The sequence below is a fragment of the Pan troglodytes genome, chromosome 21, assembly GCF_028858775.2.
Source record: "Pan troglodytes isolate AG18354 chromosome 21, NHGRI_mPanTro3-v2.0_pri, whole genome shotgun sequence".
Lineage (NCBI taxonomy): Eukaryota > Metazoa > Chordata > Mammalia > Primates > Hominidae > Pan > Pan troglodytes.
In genome coordinates, this window is record NC_072419.2 from 52,711,962 (window position 1) to 52,726,170 (window position 14,209).

The window sequence follows — 14,209 nt, forward strand, 5'->3', positions numbered from 1 at the left end:
GTTCCTTTGTTCCTGCCATTTCATGTACATTGGTACCAGAGGCTTGATTAGCTTTATTTATTTATTCATGATGGAGTCTCGCTCTGTCGCCCAGGCTGGAGTTGCAGTGGTATGACCTTGGCTCACTGCAACCTCTGCCTCCCAGATTCAAGTGATCCTCCAGCCTTAGCCTCCTGAGTAGCTGGGATTACAGGCATGTGCCACCACGCCCGGCTAATTTTTGTATTTTTGGTAGAGATGGGGTTTTGCCATGTTGGCCAGGCTGGTCTCGAACTCCTGACCTCAGGTGATCTGCCCACCTCAGTCTCCCAAAATGCTGGGATTACAGGTGTGAACCACCACACCTGGCCTTGATCAGATTTAGATGCAAGTTTTGAACATGAATATATGGTGGTACATTCTTTCATCAGAAGGTAGGTAATTATTATTGCTTCCCCCATGTTTTTTGAGACAATTGTTTCTGAGACATCTGTAGCCAAGGCTGGAGTACAGTGGCCTTGGCTTACAGCAGCCTTGACTTCCTGGGTTCAGGTGGTTCTCTCACCTCAGCTTCTCAAGCAGCTGAGACCACAGGTGTGCACCACCACGCCCAGCTAATTTTTTTGTATTTTTAGTAGAGACAGTATTTCGCCATGTTGCCCGGGCTTGTCTTGAACTCCCGGCCTCAAGTGATTTGCCTGCCTTGGCCTCCCAAAGTGCTAGGATTACAGGTGTGAGCCACTGCGCCTGGCCTCCCGCTTTTTTTTTTTAATGTTAGCAGCTGTTGATGATCATTGCCCAGCTCCACTAATGCATTAGGGATTACACAATGGTAATATACTTATTTTAACATGATTTCTTCATTTGCTGGTTGTAATACTTCTGGCAAGAGAAACATTCCCCTCACAATTATTTGGTTACTCTGAGGAACGGTTCATACAGGAAAGGCAGTATTCATGATTCTTTCCCTTTATTTTCCAGTTTTCAAAGCATCCTCCAAAGGTGACCAATGCTTTCCTTTTGAATGATTGTTTTTGTTGTTTTTTTGCATTCCCAAAAGAAATGCTACTGATTATGGTTATTATTCTTTCAGTACCTTGTTGGATTCTATTTCCTAGAGTTTTATTTAAGTGTCTCATGTATATTAATAGATGAAATTGATTTATATCTTGGGGTGACTTCCAGATTTTACACACACACACACACACACACACACACACAGATTGTGTTCAAACCATTTCTAATTATAATCTCTGTGGGTACTGAAAAAATCATGCATTTATGGGGATGAAAAAAATTACCTTTGAGAGCAAGCATTCAGTGTACCCAATAAAGCAGAAACTCTTGCATAATCACAAATAAAGGTGCCACAGAAATTTATGGGAAATGCGGTCTTGCATTGCCCAGAGGAAGTCACCAGGGACAGATGTTTAGTAGCTCCTTCTGCACACATACAGTTCCATTTTAGGGAAAGAGGTTGCTCTTGCTCTGTCTACAGCCTTATGGGGGAGACTCCACATCTTTGTCCATCCAAAGTATTGGTCCTAGGAACCAAACTGAAAGTGCCTTGAAAAGGACATTTGCATAGAGATTGGGGGTGGAAGGGGGAGAATGTCAGGTGGAATTGACTTGTGCTCCTGTAAGGTAGAAACAACACACTGAGGAATCGTATTAAGTGCTCCCAGACTGTCCTAGACTTGGTCTCAAGGGAATGGCAGGCAAGAGAAGGCCTTGGCTTCCTATCTGCTGGGTCCAGGGCTGGAGAGTGGGCATTTGCTTCCTTCTCTGGAACAGGGTGCTGGATGGGAGGCCAGGAATGTGCATCAAAGTGCACAAGAGATGATTCTAGAAACTCTGCTCTTGCCAAGTATAGCCTGGCCAGCATGCAGCCTGGTACTCTAAGAGGTAAGTTCCTTGAGAGCAACTAGGAAGAGCATTAATATTTTGTGCTGATTCGGAAGAGGCAAGGAGAGTGCAAACTGATGTAACGAAGGTCAGAAATGCAGATGCCAGAGACTTGTGTGCAAGTCAGGGTCTCTATGGGATCTGGGCTTCTCTATAACTCCAGTAATTTTTTTTGAGATGGAGTCTCGCTCTGTTGCCCAGGCTGGAGTGCAATGGCATGACATCGGCTCACTGCAACCTCCACCTCCCGGGTTCAAGTGATTCTCCTGTCTCAGCCTCCTGAGTAGCTGGGATTACAGGCATGCGCCATCATGCCTGGCTAATTTTTGTATTTTTAGTAGAGACGGGGTTTCACCATGTCGGCCAGGCTGGTCTCGAACTCCTGACCTAGGTGAGCTGCCCGCCTCAGTCTCCCAAAGTGCTGGGATTACAAGAGTGAGCCACCGCGCCTGGCCTAACTCCAGTAATTTTAAGGAATATCTATCAGCCTTGTTTTCCTCATCTTTAAGATGAGCATGGAAAGAGAACTTATCTTGTAGGCCTGTTTTGGAGATTAAATGTGATATGGCATGCATACCCTTGCTTGCTGCATAACAAGATCCTAATAAAAGCCATTGCTTCTATTATGCAAGATACTTTGCTAGGTTCTTTTAATTAAGTGTACCAATGAACATGTTTATTGTGAGGTTAGTATTGATATCTTATTATTTTATGTCATCTTTATTTTAATAAGAAAATGGATGCTCAGAGAAGTGAAGTCAGTCATCCAACATTAGCAGGTAGGTGGCGAAAGTGCTGGGGTTTTAAATCCCAGAACTGCTTTCCATTCTGTGTTGTGCTTCGCCAATACGCCATATTGCCAAAAAACCCAGACTTGGACGTTAACTGTCTTTGAATTCTTCACAGCACTCAGCCCCATGAAATGATCTTAATGACTCCACAAGAAATAAATGTTGAAGAAAAATGGACTCCAGCCTCCTAGGCCCAGGATTTCTTGATGTTTCTTTGGTGTTTCGGAGGACACTGTATTTCTGCAGCTTCAGGATGGCTTATGTACTCTCTGGCCTGTATTTGTTCCTAGCACCCCTGGTTTGAGTTTACCAGAAGCCAGTGTGAGATTCAGGGGCCAATGTGTACTATCAGCGACAAATATTGGTTATCAGGTGAGAGGTCCTGTCTAAAGTGAAGCTGTGCTTGGAGCTCAGATACTGACTCCATGTGAATGCAATGGATCTTGTGTGTTAGGAGGACAAGACTCCTGGAATAGAAATTCAGTGAGACCTCACACCAGAGCTCTAGGCAGGGGTGGAAAAGCCCCAGGCAAGGAGTTGGGCTATAAACAATTCTTGATCCTTCTGTTCAGAGTGTGCAAAATTTGCATGGTGTTACCCCATGCAGAGACAACTTGGGTTGTGTGCCAATGGACGTTTCAGGGCACTTCTCAAAGGAGGGAGCTAAGCTGAGGGGCTTGGCAGGGGGCAGACTCCACAATAAAAGGCTTATTGGATATCTGTGAGGGCACACTCGAGACAGGAGAGAGTCAGCAGGCCCAGCTGAGAAAATTCAATCTCAACCTTCTCTAAAGACATTCTCTGAAGACACATGCTTTATTTTCCACTCATTCTTTCCTGATCTGAGCTGGCCCTACACTCATATTATATCCATCATTGTCTTTGGCTTCTAAGGATGTGCTGATTGCCCTATAGATTGACATACAAAGTTCAGAATGATAAAAATGGAAAGGCATTATAGTATTATCTAAATATGCCTCCTCAATTTAAAGATTAATAAAACTGGGCTAGACTAGGTCACACAGTCGGTTAGAGGCAATGTCAAGATTAGAAGTTGCCCCATTCTGTGTGCTGTTCATCATTCCAAATAAAATCAAAATAAGATATCTTTAAAAGTTTCTCACTAGAAATGATGACGAAGAGAGCACCATCAATAAAAGAGACAGACGTGCCTGAAAGCTCCTTCCCTGCCCTGCCCTTTCCAGTTTCCTGTGGATTCTCAGACCATGAAAGGTTAGAAATGTTAGCTGCAGAGAGAAAAGGAACATAACATGAACATATTTTCCTATCAGTGGATTTACCCCTACAAGATCATTTTTGAAGAAGCTAATGGTTAGGAGCACGGCCTCTGGGGCCAGACTTCCTAGACTCAAATCCTGGCTCCATGTCTTACTAGGTATATGACCTTGGGCAAATTAACCTCTGTGCTTTGGTCTACCCATCTGTAAAACAGGGATAACAGTATCTACTTCATAGGTTGTTATGAGGATTAAATAACCGTTTCGTCTTATCTATATCCATCTATCTCTACATATATATATATAGGTATATATATCCTAGAATAGTGCTTGGCATGTAGTAAACTCTGCTATAGCAGAGTTTTCTATTATTGACAAATAGCAAGATATTCTGCCCTTTGGATGTGTGATAATTTCTTTAGCCAATCCCTTACTATTGTATATTTGATGGCCTTCAGCTTTTTGTTGTTATTCAAAGGAGGATAAATTATCACTAAATCCATCGGAAATAAATGTCTACACTCTCCAAATAATCCATGTGAGAGTTACAATGGACAGGTAAGTGCCATTTCCTTCCTGTTTTTTTCTGGTAGCAAAGTAGGACAGGAAATGTAGAGTCTAGTTGGGTGGCCATATGCCCTGCCAGAATTCACTGGGGAGTTCTACTATTAAAGGAAGAAGGGAACCATGGCTACTGCAGGGCTATCAGCAGACCCTGCCACAGCTTTTAACATCCATCCTATCCCCTAGACTACAACTCCGTGGAAGTTTGGTTAAACAAGGTAATCACAGGACTACCCTTATGTTGTCACACTTTAGTGGAAAAATGTTTTAAAAAACCTGGATCTATTTTTATCATCCCTTAAATTTCAAACTCCCTTTGTCACCTGGTTTTAGGTACATTTTTTTACAAGCCATACATAGTTGGATTTAGTTTTCTAACTCACTGTTAAACTACCTCTGTCTTTGATGTAGGAATTCAATTTGTTCATATTATTTGTGATAACATTTATTGATTCTTTTTCATTTTTACTTGTTTAAAGTCTATTGTACTTTTCTTTTCCACTTTCCTTACTTTTTCTATCTTGGTCAGTGTTCACTTTATCATTTAAAAAAATTTAGGAGAAATTCTACTAGGAAACAAATGGAAAAAGACAATCAAGAAAATCAAGGGTAGGCCTAAATGACTACTGGTATGGATACTTGTAAAAAGTCATTAAAGAGACTTGAACTACAGAAAAATAGATAAGTGTAAAAAAAACTTAGCTGCAATTCTTACTACAAAACATCACCTTTGTTAATGTTCTAATGCATTAAGACTTTTCTGGAAAATCAGATATTCTATTAACAGATATTCATATGGATATAAATATGCATATACATTATATAAATAAAAATAACCCATTTAAGAACCATGAAGGCTCTCTTTTCTCTCCCTGAATGTAAGTCCCTCCTTCCTCCTAAAATGTAACTGATATTGTAGATTTTGTGTTAATCATGGATTTGCTTTCTTTTCTAAATTTACTACTTATATATGTATCCCTGAACAATGTATTCTTGGTTTGTTTTTGAACTTTATATAAGTAACATAACAGAGTATCTATATTTTTCCCTTTTTTAAATTCAACATCACTTTAAGATATAACCACATTGATGTGTTTAACAGAGTTTTATTCATTTTCTTTGATGTATATTATTTCTACCATATGACTATGCGAACATTTATTAATTTAGTTTATTGTTAATCAACATTTGGATATTTTCTTTAAATTTTTTTTTACAAAACTATTGCAATGTTGCAGTGAACATTCTTGTACAAATTTGTGGGTGCAGATGTGCAAGAGTTTCTGTAAGGCAATTTTTTTGTGTGGTGAAACTACCGGTATTCTGGATAAGACTATTTCCTGTCCTTTCACTGATACATCATAGGGAACTTAGCATCTCTGACCTCCCACCTACCCAGAGCCTGTAGCATGTCAATGATGTGACAATCAAAACAACAGATTTCCAAACACACTTTAGGAAGTCCAGCTGAGAATTATTGTTTTATGGTATGTATCTAGAATTGGAATTGTTGGACCACAGGTTATGTGACCGTTCAATTTTCACTTATAAAATATATTGTATTGTTGTGTTCCCATGTGTAAATCCAACATACACATAATTTATGTTATACAGCACACTCGTATCCTATGTAACTATATATAGCCCAATATTCTTCAGGAAATCTTCACACATATTCAACGCTATCGTGTCAATGACTTAAATAATTCATAGTTTTACAAAAGGATAATGTTTCACATTCTATTAAGAACAAGTCATTTTCTAATCTTTTCTTTAATTACTCTGCTATTACATCTGAAAGATGACTTCTACCTAAACATTTTATGCACAAGAACATTTTGCATTCATATACCTTAAAATTAATTTTTCCTCCACAGCTCTGAATACTTGCTGAAAGCTTTCACATGTTCAAAGCATTCATGTGGTTTCACTCCTATGTTAATTTTCTAATTCCTATTCGTTATAACCTACAAACAAATACTTTCCTACATGTATTAATACCTTAGTGTTTCTGCCCTATGATTTTGCTGATGTTTGACAAATTTGCCTTGAAAATGCACGTTTCTGCACATGGAGGGTGTTGATAATAGTTTTCTTCTTGTGTGTTTTCCTTTGATGTTTGGTGAGGGCTGACCTCTGGCTGAAGGTTTTTCTACATTCATTACATTCATAGGGTTTTTCCCCTGTGTGAATTCGCTCATGTTTTGTGAGGGCTGACTTTTCATAGAAGGTTTTCCCACACTCAGGACATCTGTAGGGTTTTTCTCCTGAGTTCTCTGATGCACGACAAGGTTGGATTTCACACAGAAAGATCTCCAGCACTCATTACATTTATAGGGTTTCTCACCGTGTGTGAGTCCTTCAGTGTTGAGTAAGGTTTGATTTCACACAGAAGGTTTTCTCACATTCATTGCATTTATATAGTTTCTCTCCCATGTGAGTTCTCCGATGTACTGTGAGGGCTGATTTCTGGCAGAAGGACTTTCCACATTCATTACATTCATATGGTTTTTCTCCTGTGTGAGTTCTCTGATGTTCAGCGTAGTTGGACTTCACAAAGAAGGATTTTTCACATTCATTACATTCATAGGGTTTTCTTCCATGTGTGTGTGCTCTGATGCTATCTGAGATCTGTTTTCTTATGGAAGCTTTCTCCACATTTATTGCAGTCATAGGTTTTCTCTTTTTTTGTGAGCTCTCTGGCTTTGTGTAAGTTGTGACTTCCTACTTGAGGCACCCCACTTTCATTACGCCCATTATTTTTTTTCCCCAAGTGCCTTCTCTGATGTTGAGTGTGTTTCAACTTCTCAAAGAAAGGTTTCTCACATTTATTACCTTTACAGTTTTTCTCTCTTGTTTTAATCTTGTTTTAATTCTCTGATTGGGAGTGAGGCAAAATTCCTTCTTTAAGACTCTTTCACTATCATTACACTTGCTGGGTTTTCCTGTTGTGTGGGTTCTCTGATGTTGAGTAAGGCATGCTTTTTCATGAAAGAATTTCTCACATTTCTTACAATCATAGACTTTCTCTCCTGCATGAGTTCTCTCATTTTGAGTATGGTATAACTTCTTCAAGGCTTCCTCATTTTCTTTACACTCATCAGGTTTTTCTCCTGTGTACATTCTTTGATGTTGGGTAAAGTTTGATTTCTTGCTAAATTTTCCAAATTCATTACATTCATAGTGTTTCTCTCCTTCATAGTGTTGCCCGGGCAACACTGCGAGACTCCGTCTCAAAAAAAAAAAAATACTGACAATACTTGTATAGTAGTTACTATATAACAGGACTTGTTCTAAGTACTTTGTATGTCTTCCTTCATTTAACCTTTAAAATAAAGCCAAGCATAGCTACTATTATGACTTCCATTTCATAGAATAGGAAAGCGAGGGGAAGACTGAGCAATGTGGTGGAGCTGGGCTTTGAACCCGGGCAGTCCGGCCCCAGATCCATTCACTTGAGCACTGTGTTAATATTTTTCACTTTTAAAATGAGGCACAATTACATAACCGCTGAAAAGCTTCCCCGTACTCCTATAAAGTCAAGAGTAGGTAGTGGGTAGCATGTCCCTAAATTCCAGATGTGGAGATGGGTGGGGTTTGAGGGCTCTGCAGAAATCTAGGAAGAGGGGTTGAAGAATTAGGGGCATGGGAAGAGTTTCCGAGAGGAGTGGTGATAGTATCTTCCCCGTCATGCGCACCAGGTACTCACCTGGGAGTTCCTCCTCCCCCGCAGCCGGCCTCCTGCCCACCATCCTCAGTCCAGCTCGCCATCCTCAGCCCAGCTCACCTCTGTCCTGTGACAGCTGGCCCACACCTTCGTTGACCGACGGTTCTTGGCAACCTCCGACATGATGAGTTATTCAGGGCGGAAGAATCGGGAATTGCTTCAAGAGCAAGCGCTTACAGACTTGCCTGTTTTCCCGGACGTCCTTGGTGCAGCTGTGTGCGTTTTATCAGAGGGTGGGAACCTCCCAGGCGAGATTCCTGCTTCTGGCGTCCCCTCCTCACAGGAGCAGGGTGACCCTGGCTGGGGAGAGAGGGAATAAGTTCAGATAACTGGGACCTTCAGCCGGTTCCAACTCTCTCTTGGAGTTCACTATCTCCTACAACAGAGGCTTTCAGTGTGGACCCTGGACTGGCAGCATCAGCATCACCTGGGAACTAAATAGAAAGGCAAATTCTTGGGCCTCTCCCCAGACCTACTGAATCAGAAACGCTGGGTGTGGGGCCCAGTCGTGGGGTGGGGTTTAACAGGCCCTTCAGGTGATACTGATGCATGCGAGTTTGAAAACCACTGCCTGCAAATCTCCCTTGGGAACCTGAGAACTGTGGAGGGCACAAACAGATGGACCTTGAGTTTCCCAGAGGCCTCAGTTACACAGTACCCCCAGGGTTCTGCAGAGATACCAAGAAATCTCCAAGATCCTTAAGGGAAGGCTCAGTCCTTACACACTCCGGTTGGCCCATAGAGACATGCCACTCTGCTAAGTGCTGTGAAGCATGCGATTTGGAAATAAAACTGAGGCTTGCATCCCAGATCCTTCACTTGCTAGCCATGTGACTTCACCTCCAGAGTCTTGGTTCTCTTCTCAGTTAAAATAGGGTGGGTAACACCGACTTTACAGGGGGTCTTTGAGAATCAAATGACACACCGAGTGAAAAGAACAGTGGGAAAGGCAGGCCGCATTTCCAGAGTGCTTAGAAAATGCCAGGACCTGTGCGGAGTGCTTTAGAGGTGCTCTCTTATTCAACACTCAGAACGACCCTGAAGCAGGTTTTAGAAATAACTTCATTTTACAGATGGGGAAATTGAGTCTTAGAGTTTAGGTTCATCACTGTGTTCATGGAGAGCCAGTGACAGAGCTAGGATGTGAACTCGTCTTACTTTCAAACTCAGGCTCTGCATCTGCAATAGGCTTGCTAAGGTAGGAATGATAGTACAGCATAAAGTAAACGTTGTAAGAATTGTTCTCATCCCCGCTGGAGTAGTGGGTTTGATCAGCTGATGAATGGTTGCCCAGGGCACCTGCGAGTTAGAGGAGCTTCTGGAAACAGCTCTTTTAACATGTGAATGCCTTTTCACGGAGCCCTTTATTCTGATCAGGAAACCTGTTCCCTCCGCCCTTATCTTCTTCGTGGCACCTGCAGATCCGCAGCGGACCTCCTCCTCCGTCACTTGCTTTCTAGACGGACAGATGCAGGGCAGACTCGGGAACAAGTGCCAGAGGGTCTCAACCCGCGTGGGATTTGCGCAAGTTTTTGCTTCCACAGGCTGTGAACACAAACCTACCCCAAGCCCCGCAAAGCAACCCTCCAAGCTAGGCTCTCACCTGCGGAGCGCATCGTTAGTGCAGCACCTGGTCGCTGAGTTACGCGTAGACGCGGAGGCTCCACGCTGATCAGAGACAGGAGTAAGGAACAAGGAGGAAGTCTGCACATGCGCAGACGGGGCTGCCAAAGACCGGTTCCCGGGGCGCTCCCGGGGCGATCCATCAAATTCCAGACTCCGTTTCCCACAAGTCTCCGCGCCCCCTTCCTTAAGGAACGTCTGAAGAGTTTCTGGCTTACTTGGCAAGTTGGGGGATTTGTGGTCCAAAGTCATCTTTACTTTTATTTGGAGCCCTAGTTCCTCATAACCCACCAGGTAGCGGATTTGCATGCACTCCACTTACAATCAGTGTCACTTCAGAGGCAAAGCTACCGTGAGAAGGAAAGGAGTTTGTCAACTGCACATCTGAAAACAAAATTAATGAAAGCCAAGCAACATAGTGGAATATTTATAGAAAATAAAGCAAAGCAATAAGTAAAAGATTAATAACCACGACCAGAAAGCTTTTTCCGCAGAATGCAAATATTACCTCCACCTGAAACTGGATTTCAAAAGTAAAAACCTCACATAACGGCAAATACACACAAATCAAAGGAAAATTTCATCTAAGAAGCACACTCAGAATCTCCCCTTCCAGAGATGACCATGGTCAATGTTAGATGATATTGAAATGGGACCCCAAAATCTCAATGAGTGATTTGGGTCTTTTCATTGAACATGTTGTTAATAATTTTCTTACCCTTTTACACTTTTTATTTTGAAATATTTTAAACTTACAGAAAAGTTTCAGGGATGATTCATTCGGATCATCTGTAAACCATTTACTCAGATTCATCAACAGCAAATATCTGCCTCCCCACCTTCTGTTTCTCTCCTCATCCTCATCACCATTTGAGGGTAAGTTACAAATATGAACTGTCACCCCTAAAACTTTAGCATATATCACCTAGAACAAGGGCTTTTTAAAAACATAACCACAATTATCAAAAATTTTTAAACATAACCACAATTATCAAAATTGTTTAAACATAACCACAATTATCAAATCCAAGAACTTAAACAGATATAATATTATTATCTAAAATCTAGACCATATTCAAATTTTACTCATTGTTCTAATAATATCCTTTATAATTTTTTTTCTGATCCGGGGTTCAATTGAGGTTCATTTTTACGTAGAGTTGCCATATCATTTAGACCACTTTAATCTAGTTCCTTGGCCTTTCTCTGTCTTTCAAGACATTGTTAATTTTGAAGAGGACGCATCAGTTTTTTTGAATAATGTTGCTTTATTTGGGTTTGTCTGAGTGTTTCCTGATAATTTGATTCAGGTTATACATTTCTTGGCAGGAATCCTATATAAGGAATATTGTGTTCTTCTTAGTATATCATGCTAGGTCAGTGGGATAATGTCAGTTTATCCCATTTTTGGTAAAAAAAAATTTTGGCACAAGTCTCCTTTATTAATCTACCCTTTTGGTAACAATTCCTTGATCACAAATCTAGCACAGGTAGCCGAAAGATATAAAGTACCACAGACTTTGCATTGACTCAAGTTGGATGATGACTTTTACACTAAAATTAACACATACTGAAGAGATAAAAAGTTCTCAAAGTTTACACACGTATAGGAATACAAACTGAATACAATTTTTAAATAAAAGATGATTACTTTTCAAATTATTTAAAGGGAAGCCTACTTTCAAACACCCTAGGAACAAGCCACTCAACACTACGTAAACTCAGAAGAGCTCTGAAAGAGTATTTTTCCACCAGCAAACCAAAACACACACCAATTGGCAGTAGACAGAGGCAGGTCTTCTGACTAAGAAATGGATATTATACAAATGTATATTTACAGCATAATTTTACTTCATGTGAATAACTGCTAAAGCATGACACCAGGCCGGGTGCTGTGGCTCACGCCTGTAATCCCAGCACTTTGGGAGGTCGAGGCGGGCTGATCACGAGGTCAGGAGATTGAGACCATCCTGGCTAACACGGAGAAACCCCGTCTCTACTAAAAATACAAAAAATTAGCTGGGCTTGGTGGCAGGTGCCTGTAGTCCCCACTACTGGGGAGGCTGAGGCAGGAGAATGGCATGAACCCGGGAGGCGGATCTTGCAGTGAGCCGAGATCACGCCACTGCACTCTAGCCTGGGCCACAGAGCTAGACTCCGTCTCAAAAAAAAAAGCATGACACCATATGAAGTAATGGTAAATAATTAAAAGCTTATTTAATGAATAACATAATAAATTGAAACTAAGAAATGCAAAACTAAAATGGTAATAGAAAAATAAAGAATTTAATAAAACACTGTTAGAAGAATTACAAAATACTCTTCTGAATACCTGCTATGAAATTATCTATACCCATGAAGAATAGGCATTTTCCAATATTAAATTGGTGCATTGTGGTCATACTCCATAAAGATACTGAAAAGCATCATCCGTAAAAATATTTTTTTGTTTTACCTGGGAAATGTACTTCTTACAAAAGGGCGGCTGCAAAATACAGAGACTTTGGCAACTGTTAGTCCAAACTGTACCATTTTGTAAGCCCCCTGCCACTTCGCAGACCTTGGTCAAAGTGAAACACTCCACGGGGGTTCGGGTCATGAGAAATATTCTTACCATACCCTGCCGGGCAAGGGCCCAACTGAAGAGACATCCCTATCATATCCTGCTGAACAAAGGTCCAAGGAACATCTTATCACATCCCACTGGAAAAAGGGCCAAACTGCTTGACCACAGGTACATCTTATCAATATCCTGCCAGGCAGCAAGCCAGATGGCCCAGACCCCTCCTGCCCATACCTATAAGTACCCCAGCCTGTAAGTGGTGGTAGACTCTGGCTTTAAGCTGATCCCCCAACTCTGCAGGTTTTTGCAATATGCCTGTGTTGCTGTTGAGCCCCACTCTCTCTGTGTGTCTTTCTTTAACCCTCACCTTCCCTTCAAAACCAAACAGCAACAATTACTTGTTTTTTTCTTAAAGTTAAAGAATGAGTGGGATCCAAGGAACAAAATGGTAGACCAGGAGCAGGTCCAAGTTATTTTCAGGAAACAGAGCAACAAAGCACAAAGGCAAAATTTCCAATAGAAATTCTTTTAATAACTTAGCTTGTCTCAGGGATTACCATCTCCTCCCCTTTAGTAGAAAAGTGTGACTTATTACTGTAGGCCAATTACTCCACTACAGTAAACACCTTAGAATGTAGTTTTGAATCACATCACATCTTCCACTACCTGAAAGATCAGAAGTGGAATTACGCAAATACCCACAAAAACAAACACAAAAAACTCAACAACAAAACACCTCGAATGGGGACAAAGGTTTTTCAAAAAGTGCCTGGACTAGAAAGCCTAGATTGTAAACAGTAAATACAATTCTGTATCCAAGCCCCAGTTTGTGTTAATATGTAGGATAACCAGATAGTTTTAACTCTATGGCTAACCCCATTTCTTTCTTTATATAGACAGGCAGAGCTAGCACTGCTATATTAACAACTACCAATATACTGCTTTGTCCTTTAAAATCTATCTGCCACAGAAGTCTGAAACCACTAAACCAAGTTTCTCTACTAAGGCTAAGAATACTGCATCTATGCAGGGATGAGAGGCTTATCACATACTCACACTCACACACACCAAGCTCTAGGGAGTCAACTTGCAACTCTGCATTGATTTTATGCCCCTCTATCTTTTATTTACATTCTTTCTCAATTTTCCTATCATTCAAAACATGGTAGGGCCGGGCACGGTGGCTCACGCTTGTAATCCCAGCACTTTGGGAGGTCGAGGTGGGAGGATCAGCTGAGGTCAGGAGTTCAAGACCAGCCTGGCCAACATGGCGAAACCCTGTCTCTACCAAAAATACAAAAATTAGCCAGGCATGGTGGTGCATACCTGTAGTCCCAGCTACTCGGGAGGCTGAGGCAGAAGAATCCCTTGAACCTAGGAGGGGGAGGTTGCAGTGAGCCGAGATCGTGTGACTGTACTCCAGCCAGGGAGCCTGGGTGGCAGAGTGAGACTCCATCTAAAACAAACAAACAACAAACAAAACACACAGTAGAAATCTCAACACATTCACAACTGGTTCTGGTTACCCAGTAGTATTACTTGTGTACAATTAAGCAAGAGACCAAAACCACAGAGCAAGTGGACAGGGTGGGAATTACAGGGTAGGGAACAGATCTAAAAACACAGATGTGCAGATTTCAGCAGAAACGTCAAGGATCCACGTCCTGTGTTGGAGCAGAAGGCTCCTTAGAAGCGCACATCCCTTCACCCATCACTCCTATCCTTGGACCCCAAAGCAGGGCCGCAGCTTTTACTTTCAAACCCAGGGTCCTCAAAATGAGCGTGCGAAGTCCATAAACACAATCTGGTTGAAAACAGA

The 14,209-nt window shown here is 41.5% G+C and overlaps 1 protein-coding gene across 2 annotated transcripts; it reads right to left on the bottom strand.

The window, feature by feature from the left end:
* Positions 1-5,574: 5,574 nt before the first annotated feature.
* On the bottom strand, positions 5,575-13,803 carry LOC134809141 (uncharacterized). Of its 2 annotated transcripts, XM_063802585.1 has the most exons (3): positions 13,717-13,803; positions 9,808-10,174; positions 5,575-8,504 (listed from the first exon to the last, which is right to left on the bottom strand). In XM_063802585.1, exons 2-3 carry the CDS (start codon positions 10,134-10,136, stop codon positions 8,378-8,380), a joined length of 456 nt encoding a protein of 151 aa, XP_063658655.1. In that variant the 5' UTR covers positions 10,137-10,174; positions 13,717-13,803; the 3' UTR covers positions 5,575-8,377. The 2 variants fall into 2 exon arrangements, with proteins under 2 accessions (XP_063658655.1, XP_063658654.1); XM_063802584.1 differs by lacking the exon at positions 13,717-13,803 and having other exon boundaries at positions 9,808-10,962.
* Between the last annotated feature and the right edge of the window lie 406 nt (positions 13,804-14,209).